The sequence below is a fragment of the Vidua macroura genome, chromosome 15 (genome assembly GCF_024509145.1).
Source record: "Vidua macroura isolate BioBank_ID:100142 chromosome 15, ASM2450914v1, whole genome shotgun sequence".
NCBI classification, from domain to species: Eukaryota; Metazoa; Chordata; class Aves; order Passeriformes; family Viduidae; genus Vidua; species Vidua macroura.
Window position 1 is genome coordinate 12613506 of NC_071585.1, and position 19138 is coordinate 12632643.

At 56.9% G+C, this 19138-nt stretch overlaps 1 protein-coding gene across 8 annotated transcripts; it reads right to left on the minus strand.

Annotated features, from left to right (window-relative positions):
- Window positions 1-579: 579 nt before the first annotated feature.
- TNIP1 (TNFAIP3 interacting protein 1) lies at window positions 580-15966 on the minus strand. Of its 8 annotated transcripts, none has more exons than XM_053990932.1 (18): window positions 15823-15966; window positions 8407-8577; window positions 7288-7410; window positions 6950-7032; window positions 6655-6723; window positions 4895-5086; window positions 4626-4720; window positions 4466-4547; window positions 4137-4229; window positions 3826-3891; window positions 3527-3662; window positions 3318-3442; window positions 2890-3006; window positions 2456-2581; window positions 2074-2154; window positions 1769-1963; window positions 1428-1518; window positions 580-1066 (listed from the first exon to the last, which is right to left on the minus strand). In XM_053990932.1, the coding sequence occupies exons 2-18, from the start codon at window positions 8537-8539 to the stop codon at window positions 1002-1004; spliced, it is 1872 nt and encodes a 623-aa protein (XP_053846907.1). In that variant the 5' UTR covers window positions 8540-8577; window positions 15823-15966; the 3' UTR covers window positions 580-1001. The 8 variants fall into 8 exon arrangements, with proteins under 8 accessions (XP_053846907.1, XP_053846908.1, XP_053846906.1 ...); XM_053990933.1 differs by lacking the exon at window positions 15823-15966 and adding an exon at window positions 14344-14430 and having other exon boundaries at window positions 4137-4226; XM_053990931.1 differs by lacking the exon at window positions 15823-15966 and adding an exon at window positions 14344-14430.
- Window positions 15967-19138: the final 3172 nt, after the last annotated feature.

Consider the following 19138-nt stretch of genomic DNA (forward strand, 5'->3'; position numbering starts at 1 on the left):
TGGGGTAGCAGCGCCTGACTGGAGAAACTTTGTTTTTTCCACAGTAACTGCAGACATGGACTTACCATCACACCCAGAATTTGAGGACAGGATGGGGAATGAGTGCAGAGCACAGGTGGGCAAAAGGGGCGGGAGGCAGGACCAGGGACAACCCCCACTGAGGAGCATACTGGAATCCTGTACCTCCTGCTGTCACACCGGTGACAGCCATACTTAGAGAAACTGGGCTGTTTGTTTTTTTCCCCTCCAGACCTATTTAGTGGAGCAAGATTTGCTGTGTGCAATGTCAAAGATTGTCCCCAAGGCTGCTGCTGCATGGAAAGGCAGAGGGGGCAGCAGAGGCTTCCCTGCCCTGGCAGAGGTGGGGGGCAGAAGAGGGGAGGGTGAGGGGCTGAGCTCAGCACACAGAGGGAGGTGGGGGTATGCACTTGGGGCAACAGATCCTGGGGTGCCCAAGCAAGGGCTGGGGTTCCCTTGCACTCTTGTCTCCGAGCACATGGGGACCAACAGCCCTGGTATCCCTCCCTCTCCCCCTCCCCACAGGAAGCAGCTTTCAGGACAAAACCAGAGAGACTCAGCTACACTTCAGTCCTTAAATAAATACAAAGACATCAATCACCCTCAGGCTGGGCCACAGCTGCGGCCAGCACCTGCCTGTGAGTGTGGGGTCTCCCACCACCGGGAGAGTCCCCACTGTTATCCACTCCTCCAGGGGCTCTGCACTGGGGCAGCTCCTGGGAAACACTGGCTCCTCCTCCCTGAAGACCTGGCTTGGGTCTACAGCACTGCCAGGCCAGGCCTGGCTCCTCGTGGGGAAGGGGATGGCCGCAGGGGACTGACCCCATGCTGGCTGTCACCACGATGGCATCTTCAGTCCCTCCTTCATGATATCCTTGGGGGAAGGTGCTGCTGAGCCCCCCACATGCAGCACATGTCCTTGCACAGGCATTGGTGGCCGGAGGAAGCTCCTGGACACACACACACGGGCACACACACACACCCTACTCCTCTTCCACTGGTGTCGGAGCGTGGCCGGTCCTTGGCGTTAGGGCAATCCGGGACCTGCCTGTTCTGAGACACAAGAGAGGGGTGGCACAGGGTAAGCACAGTTCTTCCTTCTCACACAAGCCCCACAGGAGGGATGCCAGCCGTGGCATGGTTGGTATCCCTGAGCACCAACTGCCATAACTCCATGAGCTGTTTGGGCTCAGCCTGACTTTAGGTGCCGTGGGCATGCTGGCAGGGATGCAGCAGGGACCAACCCCATGGCAACACCATCCCCTCAGCTGATGAGAGCTGGGGGCTAAGGGAAAATGGCCACTGCCTGGAAAGTTGTACCCCCATCCCCCCCCCATGCGTTTAGCCAAGTGCCCAAAGGTCTCAGGGTGAAGGATGGGCATCCCTGTCAGGGAGGGTCTGAGCCTTACCCAAGTCCTTGGGGACTGGTTTCACCCCGGCCACTGGTTGGGCGTTCTGGCTGCGAGCCATAGCACAGGGCGGGCGCCAGGGGTACTCGGGCTGTGGGAGGAGATGGAACAGAGACAGGGAATTACCTGGCATGTGAATCATGAGGCTGCACTCTGATTGACTGACAGACAGCGTGTGAAGAGGAGAAGGAGCGGGAGGAAGGGGGCTGAGCAGTCACATGCCATCAGGACCCTGCTCAGCTCCCTGCTCTGGGACTCAGTGGCCCTGGAGGCAGGGAGCCCCAGACCCGCCCACATGTCACCCTCTGCTTCCCCTCCTGCTGGCACAGGTGGAGTCTCACCGGGGGGAAATGGTGGAAGTTCTGTCCTTGCGCGTGCTCGGCCGGCATGGCTGGCGGGTATCGGATCTGCTGCCACTCATCGTAGCCGTGGTACACGGGGTGAGCCATGGGGGGACTGTACTGGTACTGGTACATGGGGCAGGCTGGGCCCAGCGGCCCTGGCCCTGGCTCGGTGTGCAGCCTCTCTCCAGAAGCCTGCAAGGAGCCAGGACAGATGCTGGGGAGATCCCAAGAGCAGTCCACCGCCACCCATTGCCTGCAGCCCCCAGCCCCTCTGCCCAAGGAGGGTTTCCTCCCATCCCTACCTGTTTGTGCTGTTTCAGCAGCTTCTTCAGCTTCTCCTTCTCCTCCTTCTCCCTCTGGCAGTCGTCTTTGGAGGCTCGGAGCTGGAGAAAGAGGGGTAAGTACAGAGCCCACCCTGCCACCCCCCATCTTCATGAGTTAGGGTTGCTGAGGGAATGTCTGCACCAGTCTCCCTCCATCAGACTGCCAGGAGAGGTACAGAATTAAAGGAGATTCTCTGGCAGTGACAAGCAGCAGAAAAAACACCCCTCTGGGCTTCCTGTTCTTCAGCCCCTCCTCTTAGATATGTACAGGGACTGTGACACTGGGGGCAAGCATTTCTGAGACACATGGGGTTGATATGGGGCTCCCAGAGTGCTGCTAGTAGCACCCAGTGCTGCTCACCTGGTTGCTGGAGAGGACCAGCTGCTTCTGCAGCTTTTCCAGCTGCTGCTTCAGCTCTTCCTTCTCCTCATTCATCCTCTCCCTGTCACTCCGTTCCCTCTGAAAGTCTTCCTCAAAAATTTTCACCTGGCAGGAAGGAACAATGTGGGTGCACCTGGCTGAGGGCAGACACCTCCCCTAAGCAAGCCCATCGCTGTGCTGCCATTCTTGACTCCACCAGCCATGCCAAGCCCCAGGCATGTGGGCTGGCTCCATGGCCCATGGCTGTGGTCCTTCCAGATGAATACCTGGAGGATGCTGAGCTGGGTCCCCAACCCCCACCACCCCAGCCCTGACACCTGCCCATCTGCTGCTGGCATACAGGGCTCTTTGCTGTGGAAATTGAGGACATGTATTTCCTTGCCCATCCCCAGTGGCTCCGTGTCCTGCCCTACCTGCTGCTTGAGTAGCTCATTCTGGGTCAGCAGCTCCTGCTGTGGCAGCTTCCCTGCTGGCTCCATGGCAAAGATGGGTGGTGGAGAGGCTTGGACGTTCAGGGCCTCTTCTAGTGCCTAGAGAGGAAGAGGAGGGAGCAGGGTCAGAGTGAGTTCAGTGCCCAAGATGTCACTGGAGGACCCCGGGCATGTGTCCAGCATGGGCAGTGGGTGTAATGGCACGGGTAAGAGGGACAACAGACCCTACTTGAACCCCCCTTCCTTGGAGCCAGAGGGATATGGTGGGCCTCATACAAGTGGTGGGCCTGACACAAGTCTCTGCCTGAGCAAGAGTGGGCTATGAGGGTCAGTTTTGGATTTGAGAGAGGTGAAGAGAATGGAGAATATTAAAGACATTTTGCAGTGAGGGGTTGTGCCCTGGCCCCCACCTTGTTCAGCCTCTGGATCTCCTTTTCCTGGTATTCCCGCTGCCTGGTGACCGGAGCCAGCTGCTCCTGCAGAAACCGCATCCTCTGCTGCAGGTCCCTCACCTCCATGGCCAGCCTCTCCTTCTCTGCCTGCAGGACCCAGGGTGGGGGGAGATCAGCCAGGGTAGGGCAACAGGGCTGGCAGCTCCCTGTCACCCTTCCCAAGGGACTTGCCTCTTCTGTTTCAATCCGGGACTTGGCCAGGAGCAGCTTGCGGTCAAAATCCCGTTGCTTTTGCTCCCGCTCTGACTCCAGCTCGGTCACTGCCCTGCGGGCCTCAGCCAGCTCCTGGTGTAGGTCTGTGACCTGCCAGGAGGGAGTGGGGACGTTGGCCTGGAAGGACCCACACTGGGGGAAAGAAGGCACAGGCAGCCCCCAGACCTCCCTACAGCATTTCCTCTGAGTCCCCACAGCCAGCACCCAGCAGGAATGTGCCCCCAAGCACCCAGCCCTGAGCACCCAGCCCTACCTTCTGCTCGTACTTCTGCTTCATGGAGCGGAAATGCTGATCCCACTGTTTATTCACCTCCAGCAGCTGCAGGGAGAGAGGGATGGCTGAACAGGAGCCCAAATCCTGCTACGAACCAGCTGTGGTGGTCCCCAGCAGACTCCTGTCATGAAAGCACTTTGGAGACCAGCTGGATGGAGAGTCCAGCTCCAGCAGTGCTTCCCTGCGGCTCTGAAGCCCTGCTCCAGTCTCTCGGTGCCATCCCAGCCCTGTGCCCACTCTGCCCACTCCCCGCCTCCTTAGTGGTGCCTCCCTCCCAGCCTGGTCCTCACCTCCCTGCGCTGGTGCTCCAGGATCTTCACCTTCTTTTCCTTGGCCTCCAGCTCTTCTCTGCCCGGCGCCTTCTCCACCATGGCCCCGCTCTGCTGGACGCGCACGGGGGGGACCCTCAGGGCTTTTGTGGAGGCTGTGCCCAAGGCCGGCTAAACTCGAGCCAGTTCCCCTCCCACTGCCTCCCCCATCCCCTTGAGACCCTGAGAAGTCCTGCTGGTCATACTGGGACAAACTGGGGGCTCGATCAAAATGAGGCCATCTTTGCTGATGTGTCAGCGGGCTCCCTGCCTCCTTCCCAGCCCTCTCCAAGGAGATGCTGCCTCCTCACCTGCTGCTGCTCGGCAGCTTCCCTCTTCCCACTGTCCTGGCTGCTCAGTGTCACCATCCTCCGGAGCTCCTGGTTCTCACACCTTTGGGCAGGAAGAGATGGGTCAGCAGGAAGAAGCTTCCAGGGCAGCCCTGTCTCCATCCACATAGCCCATCCTCACCTGAGCTTCTCCAGAGCCTGGTTTCTCTGCTCCAGGTCATGCTCCAGCTTGGTGCGCAGCTCCTTGTTCTCACTGTGCAGCGTCTCACACAATGTCTGGAGGGTGAACACTGGCAGTATGAGGACCATGGCCAGCCCTGGGCTACCCACACCTCCCACCAAGCCACACTAAGGAGGTAGGTGTCCACCTCAGGGTAGGCATGAGGGGTTTGGAGGGAAAAAACACAAGGGGGAAAATCTCCATAAAGTGCCAGGCCAGCCCTTGCTCACCTGCAGGAACGATGTTCTCTGCTCATTCTTGTGCACCTTGGAGGCCAAGCGCTTGAGCTCGGAGGCCATGTAGCCCATGCGCACAAAGACCTGGTCCTTGCTGGCCTCCTTGGCACAGCCACTCAGCGTGTTCTCCAGCTGCTGCAGCTGGGGCAGCAGGTTGGCATCCTCGTTCGGTGGCTGCTCCAAGTCCTGGGAATGGGGAGGGGATCAAGTGTGGTCAGACCAGTTAAAGGAGCATTGTAAAGTTCCTCTTAGGGCAGATCAACTTCATGTCCCATCCAGGGCTGTGGTGGGGAGCTGGGCCAGCACCAAGACACTCTGCAGCACCTCTCAGTATGCTGAAAAACTGTCAACTTGGCTTGGCAGTCTGAGCAGAACACACTCTCAGATCGCTGATAGCAATGGAGGCATCTCCACCCTTGGTCTCCTCCACCTGAGCTCTTCCCATCTGCACCAAGACTAAAAATACCAGCTCCTGAGACCATCCTCTCTACATACATCCTGCTCTGTGCTGGAAGGGGTGGTGGTCTTACCCCAATTCCCATGTTCTCCTTCCACCTGTCCTACTTCTGTGCTCCCTGCTGCTGTGGCACGCCAGGCACCAGGAACCCGAGCCCTTTGGCAGGTGATAGTCAAGTGGGTGATGCACCGGATTTAAACAGCAGCTGGGAAAGCCCAGGTCAGGGCACACCCACCAGTGTCAGGGTGTACCCTGCCCATGGGGAGTGTCCCCAGGAGGTTTATGCTCCTCTGGTGTGGTTGGTTAACTCCTCCATAGCCTAGGAGGTGGCGCTGGCACACACGGCACTGCTGGGAGGAGCTGGGGATGTGCTGGCACACCTATGCCTGCTCCACTCCCAGCCCCGCTGACTCACCTGCTGCCTGTGGGAATGCCCCAGATTGCACCACAGGCCAGCCCAGTGTGTCCCCAGCACCCTGGCCCCGGAGTTTACAGCCCCAAACCTGCTGTGATAGGGCATGTGTGGGGCACAGCACAGCCAACTCCTCCCACCCACGTCTGCTAGCTGTGAGCACACGACTTGGACTTGGCTCAGGCACCAGCAGCTGGTGGCCAAGCAGATCCCATTCTGTTCTCCATCAGCTCATAGCTGCACCCCAGGAGCGTCCAGTAAGACTCGACCCCTCCAAGAGTCTCTCTGGGCAATGAGAACAGGATGTGCAATGAGAGCATGTCCTCTTACTGGTGCCAGCTGATGTTCATTCCCATTGGGCTCCCCATCCTTTCTCCCCTCCATTCCAGCACACAAAAAAACAGAGCAGGATAGGATGGGGCAATGACAGTCAGGAGGGCATTTAGGTGGCAGCAAATGAAGCACACAGAGGTGCTTTGGCTAGGGCAGACCCTGTCAGCAATGACAGGGCTTGGAGGCCTGGTCCTCCCACCCAGTGTGGGCACCAGCTGAACATCAGAGCATCACTGACAGCTGCCTGGGTTGTCACAGCTCTTCCTGTCACTGTTGTCTGGCATCTGCAGACATTGGCGTCCCCATCTGGCTGGGGCTGCTTCACTGGTCCCTCACCCAGGCCCAGCCAGGCCAGTTGTGTTTGGGGGAGGACCCTTGCCCAGTTTATCCCTCCTCTGTGCTTTGCCCCAGGGCTTCCTTGACATGGCTCAGCCAGCCCTGCTGGTGCCTGCTTGGACACAGGGCTGAAGCCCTGCACAGCCCCAAACACCTGATACTGGCCCAACTCCCCACCTGCCAACACCAAATCCTGCAGGCACCAGGGCCACTCACCGCTCTCCTGCCCTCCTGGGGAAACCCCTGCGCTTCGATGGCAACAATCTCAAACTCTGAGGAGGATCCCTGTAAGGGGAGGCAGCCAGGTCAGAGCTCCCCAGGGAATGGCAGCCCAAGATGCCCATCACACAAAGGGAGGGACCACCAGGAGTACAGCAGGGGAGCTGACCCCTCCTTTCAGGTTCATCCCCATTTCTAGAGGCTAAAGGCTTCCTCCTTTTGCTTTAATTAGATGGACAGTGCCTCCCTCTCCAGCCATGCCAGCACCAGCTTCCACACTGAGCAGACTCACACTGGGAGGTGATTTCCGTGCTTCCACGTCCGGCTGGGCATTGCCCGGGGCTGCCCGTGCAAAGCTGGGATCAGGGCCGACGGCTGCGGAGAGGGGAGAGGATGCAGCCATCAGACCCCTGCAAGGTCAGGCACTGATGGATGATTTCTACCCCACCTATGGGGATGGGATAGAAACCTCCTTTTAGAAGGGAGGATGGCAATGGTTTGATACACTGCAGAGATGACATTGCTGCAGGAGACCTTTATTAAAGTCTCTTGCACAGCCTTTCCCTTCCCCCAAGCTCAGGATTCTGAGCCATCAGGTTATTCCTCCCCCATGAGCCTCACATCTCCTACCTCCGGTTTCCACCAAGTCCTCCAAGGAAGATGATCCAATCAGCATTTTATTGTCCTTCACAAGGTCCTCTGCCTTCTGTCGCAGCTTGGATGCCTCGACCTGGGACTCCTCCAGAAGCTCTCCTGTTGTGGGCAACAGAAGGATGCTCAGCCTCCTTCCCCCAGGGCCTGTCCTGCAGTAGCCCCATCCACCAGCACAAAAAAACCCCATCTGGAAGCAGTACCCAGAATAGTCCTTCTTCATCTGGAAACAACTATTCTGGGATAAATCCAACGGCAAAGCTGGATCAGCGGCTCACTGGTTTCAGAGATCCTTATGCTGACACATAGAGGACTGGTTATAGGAGGCAGAAGGCACCACTGTGGCTCTCAGAGGTTTCCTCTGCTTCCAAGAAGAGACAAATTTAAGCCTTGGTGGTGGACTTACAGGTCCAACCTCCCCACTTTGGGGTTTGCCATGAACAATGCAATCCTCCCCCAATGAGGGGAGGCTGCTGTCACTCCAGTGAGTCCCTGTCCCAGGTAAGAGCATGGTGACACAACGGGAATCACGAGGCAGGTGGAAATTCGGCTGCAGAAGCAGGACTCAAAGGAGGAAGCTGGCTCATGAGACAGAAAGCAAAACTGGGGGTGGGAGCGGGGGAAGGCTGACAAGAAGAAAGAGGGTGGCACAACTCAGCTGGAACATTTCAACACTGGCATGTTCCTGCTGCCGCAGGGAGCACTCAACACCAGGTTCATTGAGAAACACCTGGGAAAAGCCCCTGGTCCAACAGCGCTTGCAGGAGGTGGGGATTTTCATCAAAAGCAGAACTGGTCCCAGCACCCATGAACTCCAAGGAACAGTCCTTGCTTCAGCACTTGTCTTTCCAGCCATTTATTCCGACATGAAACACTCAGAAGTCCAGCAAAATTCTAGTTCCCTCTGCATCACCATGTGAAAAAGCTGACATCCTGCTCGACCCTCCAGGACAGGGAGAGCTTTGCTGCTGCCCCAGTGCCAAGACCCCCAGCTTCTACCAGCACCCTTCCTCAACCAAGCAAGCAACCCCTGGCTTTGTGGGCACAGGCTGGGCTACCCCAAAGGCAAATCTCATCCCCCTGGCACGCAGCAGTTACCGATAGACTTGATCCCTTGCATCTTCTCCTTCAGCCGGGCGTTCTCCTCCACCAGCCGCTCCAAGGCCGTGGATCCATTCTCCTCTGAGCCCCCACCAGGGTCATAGATATGATAGGGTCCTCTCCCTTCCATGCCTGCTGTTCAGTCGCCTACCTCCCAGCCAGGCATCCCTGCAAGGCAATGGAGCAAGGTGACACCTTTCTCTAGCTCCAGATGGTGCCACAGTCCCCTGGTCCCAGCCGTATGGGGGTCTAGGGTGCTGTGCTGGTGCCTCACTGCTTGCCAGCCAGCCAACAAGTGACCCAGGTGAAGGCACTTCCCTCTCCAGCCCTGCTTGGGGCGAACGTGTGGGGGTGACTCACGGCCATGAGAACTGTCACACGAGCAGGCATCACCAGCAGCCCCACTTGGGGTTGGCTCTCACCCATGCAGGGCACTGGAGTCACAGAGACAGCTACAACCCCTGGTTGCTGCATGCCAGGAGAGATGGAGATGCAGCTCAGGAGCATTCACCCACACCAGAGCAAACCTGGACACTGTCACCAGGGCATCTTGCTCAACACGTGGTATTTCTGGGTTGCATAAAGGCTTGTCAGGGGCTGTCTGGGGAGTGGCAGTGTCTGCAACTCCAAAAGCCATAACAAGCAGCTGAGGGGAAGTTTGGGCAGTACTGGGGGATGACCCCAGGAGCCAGGCAGGGACCCACTCTGTCTGCCTGCTCAGCCAGAAAAACTGGCTTCCTGAATTGGGCACACGAAACATCCAGGCATGTGCCCTGCTGGGAGCAAAGCCCAAGGAGACAAAACACCCACAAGCATTATGCTAATTGTTTTTCCAATCCCTTGCACTTGTGGGTGGCCTAAGGCCTCCCCCTTGCTGAAGTCTGGCCTGGGGACAGCTGGGCAGGCTCCTGGCTCCAGGTCTCACCCATCTCCTGGGGGGATAAAGCAGCAGCTGTGAATCACAGCACAACTTATCAGAACTATCCCCCCTGATGCCAGCTTGTTAGGACATGGAGCAGAGCAGCAGCTGAGAAGGTCCTGGTGCCAGCTGAAGCTGGGATGCTGCCTGGGGGCACAAAAGGAACACCCCAAAGTACTCTTCTCTCAGCCAAGACAGCTGGGGTAAGCAGGAGAGGGCTGAGAGGAGGCATTCAGAAAGGGGAAGGGGGTAGTCTGTACCCGAAACTGTCTCAACCTCAGACTAATGCTCATGCCATGAGTGATCCAGGCTGATCTCCAGTTTGAATGACCTGCCTGCCAGGGAGCGGCAGGGACTTTCCAGATGACAACTGTCACCTGGCAGCATCCACAACTGGAACAGCAATTAATGCCAGCCTCAGTGACAGGGAATTAGGCCTGGCCTCAGCAGCACTCTGCTTCTGGGAGATGCATTGGTGCCTCTCATCATCCTCCTGCTCCGTGGCTGCTGCAAGTCCTCCATTGCCTATATCCCTTTATGGGGAACCAGTGACTCCATCCCAAGCAGCTGGAAGTGCCACTAGGAGCTGCCCAGCTGTGGTGCTGTGGGGTGAGCTGAGGAGAGGCTATTCCTGGAGCCCAGAGCAGCTGACAGGAAGCTGTGGAAGAACCAGGGCCATTTGTGAGCCATAGGTCCCAGCGATGGCAGCACTGTCACAGCCTTAAACAGAGGGCAGGTTTGGTTAGGTATTCAGAAGAGATTCTTTACTGTGAGGTGGTGAGGCACCAGAACAGGCTGCCCAGAGCAGCTGTGGATGCCCCATCCCTAGAAGTGATCAAGGCCAGGTTGGATGAGCCCAGCATGTAGCCCAGTGGGACCCTCGTGGCTGGGAAATGCCATCACCTGTGCCCATGGTACCTGCCTGGCCAGCCTGGCAGAGGATGGAGATGGTGTCAGAGGCTGGCTGGGGACCCGAGCCTGCTTCTCACTGCTGTCCAGTCACATGCTGCTCCAGACCTGGGGCTCTGGGAGGAGCTAGGTACCAAACCCACCCTGCAGTGACCATCTTGTGGGGCATCTGCATCCTGCACTAAGATGAGCCCAGGTGTGTGCCAGGGAAGGTAGGAAGAGGAAGAAGAAGAGGGAAGAGCTGCCCTCTCATGTGGTACCATCTCCCCATGTGGCTTGGAAGCAGCATGAAATACCAGTCCTCATTCTCTTAATGCCAAACCCCAAACCTAGAGGTTTTCTGCCTTGTCCCATAGCACATGGGAGGTACCTGTCCCCTGTGCACCCCTGCAGGAATCCCTCAGAGTCCAACTGCACTGACCATCCTGCCAAACAGCAGAGCTCACTCACAGTGATCCCATATTCTTCCAGCTGGATGGAGCCACTGCAAGCCTCTGACACTCCCTATTCTCAAGATTCTATCAAGAACTTTTTTACTCAAGGTCTGTACTCTGCCGGGGAGATTGTAGCAAAGGGACCACAGGAGCTGTTTTCAAACAACAGCTGGGGGGAGGAACTGGACTATCTCCAGCTGACCGAAGCACAGACCAGCCACAAATTCACCAGCAAACAATAGCCTGCAAGAGGGAGGGGTTTCCACAGCATTCCAGGCCATCACCGGGGACAGGGTGGGATTTCCTGGAGTGGAGGCACAGTCCAATTTCTGCAAGGAGCTGTTGGAACAGAGAGGTCACCCTGGGGACCAGAGACTAAGTCACTTATCCCAGTCTTGGTTTGTTGTGTTTTTTTTTTTTTAAGAGTTCTGACAGGTGAGATTTACAGTAAAAAAACTCATTTCAATAAAAACACAAGTGGAGGAGAGAGGGACATACACCATAATGGTGGTTAGATACGCAAAGAAAACATGACTACCACAAACTCCAGCAGAAACCACCAAACCACCAGAAAACACTTCCGTCTTTGCCAGTCAACGGTTCCTAAGGTGATCTGACAATATTTCGCAGCCCTGAGGCTTGAGGGCCAGGCTTAGACCGTGGCTGCTTGGCTGCAGCTCACTGGCTCCATGCCCAGCTGTCGTCAGACTGCCAGACAGGCACCTGTGGGTGTTGCTGGTTCCATGAGGGACACCAAGACCTTTAGGTAGCAAATTTTCATGGCAACTCAGCAAAAGTAGAGAATGAGAGTGTGAGTGGGCACGGGAGACTCATGGGCAAAGATGAAAGCAGAGTGGTGTTTAAATAGCTGTGCTGTGGCTTGGGAGTGAGCTGGAGCTGTCACTGCTGTCACCCAGAACAACACGCACCACTGCCACAGCCATCACTGTACCAGCCATGCAGAAGTGGCAGAAAGATGTGATTCCTACTTTAAAATTACTGAACACTGAAGATACCAAGGCTTAGGATGTGAAGCCTCTGCAGGAGGGGTCTGGCACTGCTGAGGGTTTGCTTTGGGCAGTGACCCCAGGGTGTGGAGCAGCCTCCCTGAGCTGCAGGCTTGGCAGCCCTTCAATTCCCATCGTGTGATGGGAACCCCCTAAGGAGAAGGGGTTTTTCCTTACTCCAGTGCACAACATTCACAGGAAGCCTCCTCCGCACCAGGATCACAGGAGGTGAAAGCAAATCCCTGCAGGCTGCCAGCATAATTTTCCCATGACTGGGGCTGCTGGGTCCCCAGCATGCCTCCTCAGAGGGAAAGCAAAAGCCACTCAGACACCATGGAATGATTTTTTTCTGTTTGTTTGTTTGATCATTTTACTGGAAAACACTGTAGCCCCCAGACTGGTTTTCTTTTACACATGGCTCCAGCAGCTTCCCAGACAAGGAAAAACCATTCCTGGACTGCTGGACTGGTCTCATATGCAGGAAAGCAAAAGTAGAGTTTGCTTTAGGAGGCAGCAATAATGAGACTTTTTGGGCACTGCAGTTCACTGGTCTGGGAGTAATAAGAGGACAAGAAAGCAGGCATTGCAAGGCTCAGGTCTCAAAGGGAAAGGTCTGACCCTCCCCTTGCAGTGTGTTCCTTTCCAGCCAGTTTAGCCACAAAGAGAGGGCAGGAAAGGCAAGAGCCTTACCCAAAATACAGCAGGTATTAAGGACGTCCCCCAGCCAGAAATCCCACTCTTGCCTCAAAACCTCACCTTCCGAAGAGGCTTCACGAAACAACCTGCTTCTCATGAGGCTGCTCACAAAGAAAATAAAGCGTTTCCCTGGGTCTGCCAGGTTTACAAACACAGCTAACCACACACAGCTGCAGAGCTCCTCGGGATGGGCTCAAGCTTCAATGCAGGCAGGACATGCAGCCAGGCATGGTGGTGGTGCTCTCCTGGCAGCACGGGGTGGGGAGGATTTATGCAAGACTGTCTTCTGCTGCAAAGACATCTGGCTCATCCTTCCTGCTCCACTTCTCCCTGCAGAGCTCAGCAGCATCATGGCTGCTTGTCACAGCACTCCAAAGCAGAACAAGGCACAGCCACCCCTTTCCTTGTAGCCTTCTCCTTGCTTCCAAGCTACTCCTGTCCAGCTTGGGGTGCTTCAGCCAGCAACAACCCAGCCGACAGGTGATAGCAGATAGTGACACCACAAATCTACACCAGCAAAGTGCCACCCAAAGTGTAAGAACTGCTGCTTTAAAACAATATCTGCAATGCCACAAGAGTAGATGGTTTGGTTTCCTCCACCCACGAGAGTTTTGTACCAGCTGCTGGCAAGCAACAACCCACGGCCCTGTGCTAAATAGGTCTGCCTGGCATAGGTCGGGCTGAAAGGGCGTCGTGGGATTTCCTGCAGAACCAGGAACGATGCCAAAGGCAGCAAAAAGCCTCTACTGTTTTCTTCTTGCTTACTTCACCTCACCACAGAAACAGCTCTCAAGGACGTGCCTGGTTGGAGCCTTGCTGTCTCCAGAATTCACCCCAGTGCCCAAAGTCCAGTCTGTGGAATGCTTCAGCTGACAGCGCTCTCCGTGAAATTTGCACTCCAAAAGAGCTTGTGGCAGCAGAACAGCTCCCATTCCCCCAGATGGGAATAACCCACCCAAGTGATGGGAATAACCAGCTCAAGGAAAAAGGCTGTGTTTGACTTCTTGATACAAGGGGCAACCTGTGTGCCAGGGACACAGGAACAGGATAGCCAGATCTCTGAGAGGATGCAGACCCCCATGAGTCCCATCTGGAGCTACTCTCACCCAAAAGCAGCAGTGACAGGCAGCATCTTTTCTGTTTTTTTTCCTCTTTGCCCTGCGTGAGGGTCTTGAATGGAATTGAGGGAGCAGAATGGAATTGAGGGGGCAGAAAGGGGGAGACAAGCTGTGCCTCCCTCCCAAAAGAAGAGGATGCTGCCATCCCTACTCCAGCTGTTCGAACCTCTGGATCAATATCCGATGCGGACACACACGGTTGGACCAGGGGGAAAAAGTCAAAGGGAAAAGAAAACAGCACGGACAGGAGGGTCCTCGAGGCCATGGCCGCCGCAGCGCCCCCGAAAGGGGCCCACGAACCGGCCCTGCCCGGGGGGGATCGCAAACCAGGGGTAGTCGGGAGGCAGATGCGTGGGCCCGGGGAAACGCCGGGGTTGTGCAAGGCGGGGCGAGGGAGGAGCGGGGCCGCCCCGGGGCATCAGCACCGCCCGGGGGGCTGGGGGACCCCCACCCGCACCCCGCCGAGCCTCCTCCTCTCCCCCCGGGCACCGCCGGCAACACGGACACCCCGCCTGTCCCCCGCGGGGGGCGGCGGCAGCCCCCGCCCTGGCCGGGAGAGGGGAAACTGAGGCACGGCACGATTACCGCGACAGCCCGCGACACCGGGCGGCTCCGGGAAAAATTCCCGGGGGACGGCGCGCCCCCGGCCCCCTCCAGGGTCTCACCCCGACCACCCGAGCGGCCCGAGAACCGGCCAGATATGGGCAACGCGCAGCCCCGATCCCGCCAGTTGCCTCCGGGCCGGGCCCCTTCGCTGGGGCGGCGCGACCCCGGTGCCGGTAAGACCCCGGTGCCCCGGGCAGGGCTCCTGTCCGCGAGGGCGGCAGGGCCCCGCAGCGCTCCGAGCTCACCTGCCGTGCGCCCCACGGCGGGGCCGCCGCCCGGATCGCGGTCGGGGTCGGGATCGGGGTCGGGGGTCTCGGTCCGGGTCCCTCCGCTCCGCCACCAGCACCGGGGCTGGTTCCGCCCCCGGGAAATTCCCAGCCTGACGGACAGGCGGCGCGGCCAATCGGCGCGCAGCAGGGACTATAAAGGAGAGGGCGGGCAGCGGCTGGGGATGGTGCCCGTCATGGCGGAGCCGTCGCCTCAGTGTCCTTTGGGCTCCCTGGGGCTGCACGGGGGTCCCGCCCGCCTCAGCGGGGCTTTGAGGGGCGGCATCAGCCGGCCTGCGCCTTCTTCCTGCGGGAGGCTGCTCTCGTAGGGCGGCGGCGAGGCCGAGCCCTGCAGCGGCTCCCCCGGCTTGTGCAGACACAAAATGGCGGGGCCGAGGGGGCTCCGCGTGTACCCCTCAGTGGCTGAGGGGAGGCTGTGCTGAAGCGCTCTGGTCGCCTCGGCCCCGGGAAGGAGGAGGGTGGTGCTGCCGGCTGGCCGAGGCTGACGTTCCTCTGAGGCACAGAGAATTCCCCACCGAGCCTCCGAGTTAATGTTAAATGAGGGAATTTCATCCTGTAACCGGAGCATGCATTCCAAGGATCCTTTTGCTCTGTGCTGCTGCTGGAATTGTGCCCTGGTGAAGCACCGAAATGACCCAGAGGGGCACCAAGCACAGGGAATATCTTGGTTCACTCTGCTCTTCGGGACGCAGCTTAACAGCTACCTGATTTTCTTTCTTCTGTTGGTTTTGCCACAAGGAGAAGGTGGTGGGTTTTTATTAAATATATGTGTAAATAAAAGCAACGAAGCAGGAGTGAAGAAATCCTGCTGTAGGCAGCTGTGCTGCTCTCTGCCTGTACTCCAGACGTGTCCTCCCTAGGTGACCTGGTGCTGGGTTCATCAAGGTCCTTCACTGGAGATTGAGCTGTTTCCAGCTGCCCCAGTCCTGGCTTCTTACTCAGCTGTATTCACACAGCTCCACCACTTCTTCGGAATTTGATGTTTTGGGTTGTAAAAATTGAAACCCCAGAAATTCCTTTTCCTGACTGCCCTTCACTGGCAGCAGAACATCACCCTGGCAGCCTGGCTGGGTTACGAGAGCTCAGTGCTTAGGGACCCTGATGAAGTCTGAGCTGGGGATGAGAGAGCAGGACCCCACACGTGCCCAACATCTTCCCTTTTGTTCCCTGAAAGTCTTGTTTTACCCCAACGAAAGGCCCAGTGCTGTTCTGTAAACCCTCAGAAAACCTGTCTTGAAAGCTAAATGCAGTCCCACCAAAACAGAAAACACCTTGTTTATAAATTAATGCCTCAACCTGCATGAAATAACAAAACCCTGCTTATTTCTTCTAGGAGCAAAAGGGGTGGCTTGGTTTTGCAGCACCCCAAAAGCTGCCTGCCTTCCCCTCACTCCATCGCGGGAACTCTCGCACCGAAAAAATCATCGTGCTACTCACCAGGCTGGGTCCTGGAGGGGCTGGGGGGAGGGAGAGCTCTTCAGAGCAGGAGCTCTGTGCCTGCAATCCCCAAATGCAGGAAGGCTGGCCCAGCTGAGCTTACTTTTAGGCATGGAGAAGGGGAATTCCCCATGATGGAGGTCCCAGACAGCCGCTGTGTGGTTTTGATAGGGAGCCAGGCACCACTTAAAGGGCTCTCCTGTGCTGTTCCTCCCAGGGCCCCTTTGTGTCAGGTATTAGTCAGCAAAAAGGTGGGGGGGAGCTGTCGTAGAGGCTGTGATTCACTTTTGGACAACTGGAGAGCCTCGTTACATCATTTTCCTTGCCTGGTTTCTGGGCAACTTCACTGGGATTGCAAATGTGCTTTTCCTCTGAGAAACTGCTGCATCTGGCAAGAGGCATTGTTGTTCCATGTGTATTTCCACCTCATCCTTGTCCCTGTCTGGAGTCAGAACAGGATGCATCTTCCTGGGGGAGCAGGGAGGAGCTGGGTCTGTTGATGGAGGTGCACAGGTGATGGTTTTCCTGGGTTGCAGAGAATCCCTGGAAACCGTCCACCAGGAGAACTGGCGGTCAGAACCAAGGCTGGAGCCAACTGGTGCTGGAATAAACACCAAAGCTTTAAATGTTTCTATTTAATAGAGGCTGATTCCAGCTCCCCAGCTCCTTGCCAGCAGGTACAGTTGTACCTGGCAGGGCGTTTGGTCTACACTTGCCAGGTGTGAACTGCAAGGCCTGAAGAGGATCCGGCTTTAGTTCATCTGGTTTGGGTGGCAGGAGTGTGAACGCTGGGCAGGAGGGTGAGGAGCTGTGGATTTGGGGTCTGCCTGCCCCTGGGAACCTGTGGATGGCACGCCCTCACTCAGTGCCTCTCTACCTCTCTAGCCAGCTGCTCTTTGTGTTTTTACCTGAGATTGCCAGCTCAGGCTGGCCTAAACACCAGCATGAATTTCACTATGAAAATGAAAGGCTTTTGGTCCTGCTGGTCGTTCCTCATTCCTTTGGTCCCACCATACTCCCAGGGGAGAAAACTCCCCTGATGGCAGCTGGGGTTTACGAGCACGCCTGTGTGGCTGTGAGGGTGTGTTCACAGCTGACAGGTTGACACACTAGGGATTTATTTTTGACACAGAGAGTTGAGTTCAGCACCTTCAGTTGCAGCTTACTTACGTGAACATGCCCTGATTGCTGCTGTGCTGTGGGAAATGGGCTGAGAAGGAGCACAGGCGGTGGATGAGGGGTGGTGGAACTCCCCTGTCCTCAGGTCCTGCCTGTCTCAGATCAGGTCTGCTGGCTTCCTTGATGTTGATCCAACCATGGAGTGAGCAGGGTGGGCCCAGTGATGTGAATTCAAAGTGGCATTGGTCCAACAGCTCTTATTGCCCAAAAAATCCCCCTGCCCTCTGTGCTGCTGGGCAAACAGAGCTGGGCAAACTTGAACCCTGATGGGGCGATGGGGCCAGCCAGGACCTGGCTGTCATGGGTGGCTGAGCCTGGAGCTGGCCCTGGAGCAAGGCAGGAGCAAAGCAGGCAGCGGATGCAGCTGGTTTGGCACAGCATTCCTGGGCCACTCGTGGGCTCAGCTCTGCAGGGGATCCCTCTTGGATCCCTCTGTCGATGGATCCCTCTTGGCATCAGCAGCTGGGAGCTGCTGTTTGTGCAGTGCCGGTCGGATGCGTCCCGGTGCTCCGGCAGCTAAAGGAAGCAGGAGGCTGACAGTGACGCTGTGAGAGTGAGGAGGAAGCTCTGGCTGCAGGAGGGGATTTCCAGAACATTGTGATCTGCTGCTTATGCAAATCAGAAACTCAAACTAACCTGGCAGGATGGGAGGGCTCTGGGATGGAGGGCAAGGGAGAGGCAGCGGAGGGAGCCTGGGATAGTTGGCTCTGGGAGGGCAGAAGGGAGTGTGGAGGGAATCGAGATACGAGAGAAGGGACGTATTGGGGAACATTCCTGCACCAGCCAAGCCTCTGCAGTACCCTGCCTTCATGGGGGGCTGGATCACACCCTGGCTTTCCAGGGATGCTGGGCTTCTTTACCTTCTCACTGAATGAGGGGTGACTTCTTCCTCTGCCTCTGGCATGCGAGGCCAGACTCAATGTCACCCATTTCACAGGAGATCACCACCTCCTGCCATCCTGTCCCTCCTCCACAGTCAGAAGAGGATGGGTTGTAGTGGGACCTGGTGCAGTCCCATAGTGGGGCCAAAAACTGTGGGAACCAGCTGTGGGATTGCTCAGAGGATTTCCTTGCATGCCTTAAGCTTTGAATCATTTGGAATCTCATTGTACAAAACCAGCAATAGGCACAGAGGGGATTTTCCCCTCTTCCTCTCTCCCCAGGCCGTGTCTCATCCAGTGGCAATGAGTGAGAACAGGGCTCAGCAGCAGTCATCATGTCCTGTAGAGCTGCTCCAGAGATATGGGAACATAGCTCCTGGAGAGCTCAGCTGTTTCCCCAGCCCCAGCTCGCCACCTCCCAAGGCGGAAGGCTGAGTTTCTTCCTTCACAGGAAGGAGAGGATGGCAGGTGGGATGGAAGTGGCTTGCATTGTGTTAGGGATTTAGGCCAGCATCCCATCTACCTCTGTGGCTCCTCCTCTCCAGGGGCTGGCAGCAAAGAGGATCTGCAGTGGCTGACTCAGAGCAGAGGTCCGGCCCTCTCTGCGCAGCAAACATGGGCTTGTGGGGTTTTCTGAATGTTGCAACCTGTGAAATCTGGCCTTGGCTTTGCCTGGAAGCAAGTCCTTGCCCCCGACATTGCTGGTCAATGTGTAAAGTGTAAATCCCAGGCTGTTCCCTGCAGTACCCCTGAAAGCTAAAAGCGTGGATGGCCTGCACGGACCTGCCTCCAGCCCTTAACCTGCTCACAGCCTTGCTGATTTTTCCCCCTTTCTTTCCTAGCCTTCCTTGAAATGCTCACCTCCTTGTTGATCGCAGAGGTTAGGCAAGAGATTTGTCACTAGCGGCTCTCAGATTGGGTGGCTTGGAGCCAGCGCAGGGAGCAGAGGTGTTCATGGACAGTGGTGCTATGAAGTGAATTTTCTCTCGAGACTGGGGTGCTACAGGGATAGGGATGAAGCTGCTTTATGAGTGAGTCCAGAGGCCATGCTAGTGCTTCCCAAGATCCCATCACCCTCCTGGCATTGCCTTAGGATAGGCAGCTCTGCTGAGCTCAGGCCAGTTTGTGGTTCTTTGTAGGGCAGACCCAGCCTCACCATGGGGCAGGTGCTGAAATAACCTGTGCTCAAATGGGGTACTGACTGTGCTGAGTACTTGCAGCAATTAAAATACCACTGGCTGTTTTCTGCTCCAGCT

What these genes read in the sequence shown, in the direction of transcription:
- TNIP1 (XM_053990932.1), bottom strand. Translation starts at nt 8,539, where the DNA reads ATGGAAGGGAGAGGACCCTATCATATCTATGACCCTGGTGGGGGCTCA. An exon ending in TGCTGAAACAGCACAAACAG is followed by an intron (nt 1,964 to 2,073) that starts GTAGGGATGGGA and finishes GGCTCCTTGCAG; the next exon opens with GCTTCTGGAGAGAGGCTGCA. An exon ending in ACCAGTCCCCAAGGACTTGG is followed by an intron (nt 1,067 to 1,427) that starts GTAAGGCTCAGA and finishes GTCTCAGAACAG; the next exon opens with GCAGGTCCCGGATTGCCCTA.